General features: G+C 35.4%; 1 protein-coding gene across 3 annotated transcripts; it reads left to right on the plus strand.

Annotated features, from left to right (window-relative positions):
* Positions 1-620: 620 nt before the first annotated feature.
* On the plus strand, positions 621-5,229 carry LOC108759289 (RCC1 and BTB domain-containing protein 1-like). 3 transcript variants are annotated; one of them, XM_018504644.1, is made up of 11 exons: positions 669-690; positions 778-870; positions 937-1,139; positions 2,120-2,293; positions 2,362-2,623; positions 2,706-2,833; positions 2,919-3,185; positions 3,877-4,001; positions 4,083-4,180; positions 4,260-4,390; positions 4,507-5,229. In XM_018504644.1, exons 1-11 carry the CDS (start codon positions 681-683, stop codon positions 4,645-4,647), a joined length of 1,632 nt encoding a protein of 543 aa, XP_018360146.1. In that variant the 5' UTR covers positions 669-680; the 3' UTR covers positions 4,648-5,229. The 3 variants fall into 3 exon arrangements, with proteins under 3 accessions (XP_018360147.1, XP_018360146.1, XP_018360148.1); XM_018504646.1 differs by having other exon boundaries at positions 994-1,139; XM_018504645.1 differs by having other exon boundaries at positions 621-870.
* The last annotated feature ends 1,880 nt before the right edge of the window (positions 5,230-7,109 follow it).

Genomic DNA, 7,109 nt, shown 5'->3' on the forward strand with positions numbered 1-7,109 from the left:
CGCTCTCCTATTGGTAGAGCGTGTGACATCAACCAATAGGAAAGATTAATCCAACCCAGGTTGGTGCAAACCCGATCGGGCCGAAAACGCTATTAGAGACGTCTTGGGTATAATCGATATGATAGCAGTATATTCAGCATCAAAATCGAAATTTAGTTATTATATTTAATATATCTGACAATATACAAGAAATAATATTTTTCTGAGATGTTACATTAACGTTTCTGGTTTATTCGGTATAATCACAGTACATTCAATATGAATATTGAATGTTAGCATGATATCATGTGCTGTTTGGGTTTTAAACGAAATAAATACCACGCGCATGTAAGATTGCAGAGATGAATATTTCTGATGCACAATTTGTGAATGTAGTATGATTATATGAACCAAGTATCGATTTATTATCTGGAGTTGAAAAATGGACGTGTTACCCTCAGAAAAGTGGACATATTACCCTCAGAGCTATGTAGTTTACATCAACTTTGTCAGGGCGTAGTAGGGCGCGGCAGCGGTTACAGATTTTGGGTCAGCATGTCCTCTCTCAGGTTTCTCTCTTCTATGCTATAGTCAGCTATAGTTGATTGTCCAAATGTCCACTAGCAATGGCGGATGTGGCGATTGGTGGTGATTGGCGATGGCAAAGATATAATTGAAGATGACTGAGATTCCCAAATGACATGAAAAATCGTAATTCACTTGATACGAATACCAGCTATAAACGAATACCGAGGAACGAAACGGAAAATTTACAAAGAAGTGATTTGATTCCGTGAGGCAACATGTGCACTTCGGACCTACGTAGCTGGCCGATTTTCAGTTTATTGGAGCCAGAGTTCGTTTCGCAGATTCATATGGTTGTGGTATACGGTAATTCATCCTCTTCTCTTAGCGTACTTGCTTTAGCAGTGTGTTTATCCTTATATTTCAAAACAGGTAACTTAGGTAATGAAGCTTTAATCATGACGAAAGACAAGATGATGTACGCCCTAGGTAACAACATCGCTGGTTGTTTGGGAATCGGGGACACACACGGTACTCTATATCCTAAGAAGGTAGAAGCCTTATGCGAAAGAGACATAAGAACGTTTGCATATGGCAGCGGACCTCATGTTTTAGCACTCACAAAAGAAGGAGAAGTATGCTAAGATTTTTTATATCCTAGAATACAAGTCAATTGTCTGTAGCTGATATTCATAGTCAGTTCTTATATTTAAGATTGCCTTAGGTACAGTCTTCAAACATCATAAATTCATCTGAGCTAGCTGTATTAGCATGTTAAAATATTTCTTAAGAAAATCACGAATTGAGAACTGACCGTGAATACCAGCCTGTGTAACATCCCATCTCTCTAAAATATACAACTATGAATCTTTCTTTTCTAGGCTGATATTCTTAGTTTATTTTTATTTTAAGATTGTTTTAAGTACGTCTCAAGATGTTAATGCTGTGATTGATTCATTATATCTTAAGATTATGTTTGAGACAGTCTTAAATATAAAAACCAATTATACTGACTAGATCTAGTAAAGTAAGTTTGGAAGATGCTTACCCTCTACTGCAAGAGAATCGTGTATATATATTTATTTTGTGATATTCTACATATACTATACATAGGATTTTTGTAATAAAACATGGTAAACGTCTTTTAAACTTTCTTTATCAAGGGGCCTTTTCGATTCTGTAACTCTTAATGATAGTCGTTGATTTTGTTGCGCATATATTAGGTAGAGTAAAAAAGCTGTGCAATGACATCAACGACTGTCATTAAGAGTTACAGAATTGGCCCCTAACTTTCTTTATTAAGGAAGGAGCAATTTATTGGCCCTGGATATATATAATTCTGATTTATTTTCTTCAGAATACTCATTTTTTTTATTAATAATTATTTTAATTAAATTTGTTAAGCGCTAAGATTCACTCTGGTAATCTTGTAAAGCTAAAGATAAATAGTTAATAAATTCTCATATTTGTACAAAAATACACATTAGAACTTTTCCTCTTAATCGTTTATTATTGATGCATGCAACAATTCTGAAGAATTTTTTTTCCTAAAGATTTTATGAAATCGACAAATTAAGTGATGTATTTGAATCAATGATAGCAATATCTTTGATAGGTGTATGCCTGGGGTCACAATGGTTATGGCGAACTGGGAATTGGGGCGTCAAATCAGGTTGTCACGAAACCTATTCTAGTGACTATGCCTATTCTTGAAAGTCTAGGCATGAAGCGCGTTGTCGACATCGCATGTGGGAGTCACCATTCTATCGCTCTGACCGAAGATGGTGAGGTAAAGTATCGAGATGACTATGACAATAATCTTTCGTTATTACGAACTGAATAACTGGTTTGATTTAGGTGTATGCTTGGGGACAAAATAATTGTGGACAACTGGGCAGCAGTATCAGCACAAATCAGGTCACACCTAGGCAAGTGAACTCCGTCTTAGGTGGGAAGAAAGTTGTCTGCATCTCATGTGGCCAGACCTCTACCATGGTGGTCATTGAAAATGGTGAGGTGTATGGTTTTGGCAATAACGGCGTCGGCCAGTTAGGAATAGGTAACTACGCGAATCAGACGTCACCATGGCAAGTCGGTTCGTTGAGAGGCATTGTGATAGGTAAGTCTCGATTTATTAAAGAAGTAAAAGAAGAAGAGAGCGAATACAAAATGGGATCGCTAAGCAATCGGTATCGTTTCAGTCAAAGTGGTTTGTGGATACGCTCATACGCTAGCGCTCACAGACGAAGGGAAGCTTTATGTCTGGGGTGGAAACAGTTATGGCCAGTTGGGAATTGGCAACAAGACGAATTCCTGCAAACCAGTCATGGTATACTCGTATCGTCATAAAGAAAATAGAGAACAAATAAAATGAAAGAAAAAAAGGACAACATCATCAATAATTGTACTATTAGGTCGAGCACGAAATGGGAAGGGTATCCGACATCGCCGCTATGCACTACAATCACATAAGCGTCGCTGTCGGCGAGGGAGGACGTGTCTACATGTGGGGTCACTGTCGTGGTCAGAGCATCACTATCCCAACCTCCACTCCGTTCTCCAACGTACACGACGCGCTTGCGTGTTACGGATCACCGAGCGTTATGCATAAACCACTGATCCTGTACGCGAACGAAGAGCCGAATATATTGCAATGTCTAGGATCTGCATTTGATGATCCTGTATGTAGCTTGTTCATTGTATCTACTTGTTTCGCGTGCACCTTCTCATATTTTTAAATGTTCAATGAAATGAATGTACGATATTGATAAGAGAAAAAGTGCACTTGAAACAAGTAGATCTAATTATTAACAATATATTTAATTATATGTACACAATTATTAACAATACATATACAGGGTGGATACTGAAAACTTCGTAAGTTATATATTCGAAATGACTTTGTTTTAAAGATACAGGATGCATTAAAGTTGAAAGAATTTCAAAAATTTCTTAGACTATTTTGATGAATCTTTAACATACTCAAAGTTTCATTAAAACCCGAGTGGTGAATCACATATATTTTTCGATTTGAATTTGTGTGAGAGTTATCCTTTACAATTTTTATTATACTTTGTATCCAGTGTATATATATTAATATTTTCACTTATTGAAGTTAAAGTTTATTATTTTTTATTAAATCTTATTTTAAGTATAATGTTATTAGCTCGACTATTTTTAAAAGAAATTTCAAGAAACTTCTTTCTAACGAAAAAAAAATCTAAATCTGAGAATGAACTCTTTGATTGACAAATTAAACTGTGTAATACATTTTGTGCTGGATTCTAGCTGATAAATGTTACAAATATTTTATGTGTTAAGCTAATATTGTACACATTTGTCTCTAATGACTTTTGTCTTCTTTTATGATAGTCTACAAGCGATCTCAAGATACAAGTGGAGGGACAATGTATCCACGTACACAAGGCTATCCTGAAAATTCGCTCTTCATACTTTAGAACCATGTTTCAACACGATTGGGCAGAAAACAACCAAAGGTAATCATTTAAGAAAATATCTGCGTTATTTATGTTAAAGATTTCTCAAGTTTTACTCATTTTTTTCTTTCGTTCCAACAGTGTCATTGAGCATGATCAGTTTTCCTATATTGTCTATAAAGCTTTCCTGAAATACTTGTACACCGACGTGATCGATTTACCCATGGAGAAGGCGTTAGGTAAGTCGGATACATCCTGAGCGGTTATCGAGCGGTTACCTGAGTACATTCACGATTGAAGCAACGTCTTTCGTTACAGAACTTTTGGATCTGGCCAACGCTTACTGCGAGAGCAATCTCAAGAAGCATTGCATTTGGATGATAAAGCAAGGAATTACTGTATCGAATGTTGCCTACTTGTATAGTATCGCAATCGAGTACAACGAAGAGGTAGCTAAACAACTTTATTATTAGTGCTTATCAACATTTCATTGACTGCAGTATTTGTTTACCTACACACGCATGTATTATTACCCAATAATTGAATGCCGTTGTCAATTTTTCAGGAACTAGAAGAAGTCTGCTTCAAGTTTGCCTTGAATCACATGACGGCTGTGACAAAGACGGAAAATTTCGCCAAGCTGGATGAGAATACACTGAAAACCTTTATAATTAAGGCGGGTGAGGCTGGTGTTTTTAGAACATAATTCATCTATTTGCATCAAGAACAGTGTGACATGAAAATGCACGAATCTGTCTGTTGCTGAATATTTGTTGGGCATTTTATAATCGTATATTCTAACTAATTATTCCGAATTATTCCTCAACTATATTTCGCATTTAGTATTTTGTGTGAGTAATAATTAGACACGAATTGCGTTCAATTATGTGAACTATCTCGCGTTCCGATAAATAATTTACGCGAGAGATTCCTTTGACGATCTCAGAAAATGTGATGTTTTTTATTTTGCAAAGGTACCTGAGATAATCTTAGATTTCATGTAAACAAAGGAAAAAAACGCCGCTTGTTGAGAAAAATCAATCTTGTTCGTGATGGCACTATTTGCATAACAGATTGATTAACGACGCGTAAAGTCCGTCGAATGATTGCGAAAACTTTATCATTCCGTTTTCTTTTTATCATTTCTGTGATATAGCGTATCAATGCGTGTTTACCACGATTTACGATCACGTCGATTTTGCCAATTTAATTCATCAGCTGTGAATTTTGTAAAATTAAGTATGTATGTAGAATACGATATGATTATATTGTAATAAAATTTTCTAAACCGTCAATGCTGTGCCGTTGTTTGCCTTTATTCCTAGTTGCTCTTTTGTTCGATAATTTTATGCTCTCATGATGTAAGAAGGCCAGATGAACCAAATTTTAGGGATGCGCAGTTGTTCAACATATAATGACATTTGTAATCAATCGGAAATTGGTCAGAAGATTTTACAAATCAATATAAAGCCGCTATTAGAAATTTGCCACTAATCAGAAATTTATCTCAAATTATATTCAGCTGTCACGTTACATCTGGTCTTTTTGCCTCATGGTTGCTTTTATAATTAATGGTAATAACAAGTGAATAAAAGAGTCGGAATGGATTAGTTTGGTTGAGGAAGACCTCGCACGGTCGTTCGTACATCATTTTATTACGATATCTTCAATATATACAAGCGATAGATTTTGTCGTTCGTATAATACGTACGTATCTACTGATTAATAATCATCATATGATGTTTAATATACATACATATATATATACCTTGAAACGGGAACGGTCAATGTTCCGCGACATGGAGATAAACTCCGATAAATCTGTACACGTGTATTAACTTCACTCTTTCTCTCTCTCTCTCTCCCTCTCTCTCGCTCCTCAATTGCGAGTCGTCGAACGCCGTTGTGTGATCGTTCGTATTCCAATCTCGCATATAGAAGTATACAAGATATACATATACGGAGTGTCTATCTTACAGCGAACTCAATTCCGAGTCGTCAAACGCCGTTGTGTGATCGTTCATATTCCAATCTCGCATATAGAAGTATACAAGATATACATATACGGAGTGTCTATCTTACAGCGACCACCGCAAAACGGGCGCTCTGTATATATACGTGCGTCTTTATTTTATTTTAAATGTATTTATATGTTATGTATAAGTAATTAATTATGTTAAATTAGGTGATCGGTCGTACGCCGCGACCGCAAAAACTCTCCCATCGCAACCAGCGCGTGCAACGAGCGAGCATTGTCAGGATCTCGCAATAATAATAAGATTTTTGGCGATTTTGAAAGGACCGTAATATCATTGACGATAGTTAATGGCATTATGTCTTTTTATCGTGCCGAACGCGATTTGAATAGAATTCGATTGTCGACAACAATAACGAATATAAGTGACGAATTGTTTTGCAAACGTGCAACGAGAAAAATGTCTGGTTGGATTAATTCTGGTTGAAAATGGACGAATCAGAATTTCCTGATTAAGTCCAGAATTCTAGATCAAAAATTCAAATTTAGATATATTGATTAATAGACTTAAAACTAGAATTCTAGTTGTGACAACTGGAATTCTGATAGATATAATATTTGATTCGTCCATTTTCAACCAGATGTTTTCCCTGTTGAAAAAAATCATGTCATAACATTACATAATGAAATCATGTAATTAAAATACATAATTTGAAAAGTCATAATGTATTACAAATAATTTCATCCATTATATGATGTTATAGTTATTGAATTTTCAAGAATTGAATGATAAGAATAGAAGTAAAAAGAACATATCATCATGTAACTTTTCAAAATATGTAATTTTAAAATCACCTACTGATTTGGAACAATCCGTTACGTGATTTACATGTTTTAATTGCATGATTTCATCATGCAACTGTATGACGTGATTTTTTTTCCAATAAGGTTTCTCGATGTCTCGTTTTTCTTATAATTAACAGTGTCTGCTGCCGAGAGATTATTCGTTGGCAATAATAGATAATGACAAGTGTTGATGTAAAAAATTGTAATAAGATAAATGAAGTTTAATCTCTCGTTAATGATAAAAGTGCAAAGATTTATTATTTCAGATTTGTTAGAATTGTAAGAAGTCACGCGAAGGGAGTATCGGGCGGTTGGTTGCACGCGGTGGTTGCACGTCGCCGATCGAG

Source organism: Trachymyrmex cornetzi, unplaced genomic scaffold (genome assembly GCF_001594075.2).
Source record: "Trachymyrmex cornetzi isolate Tcor2-1 unplaced genomic scaffold, Tcor1.1 scaffold179, whole genome shotgun sequence".
NCBI lineage: Eukaryota > Metazoa > Arthropoda > Insecta > Hymenoptera > Formicidae > Trachymyrmex > Trachymyrmex cornetzi.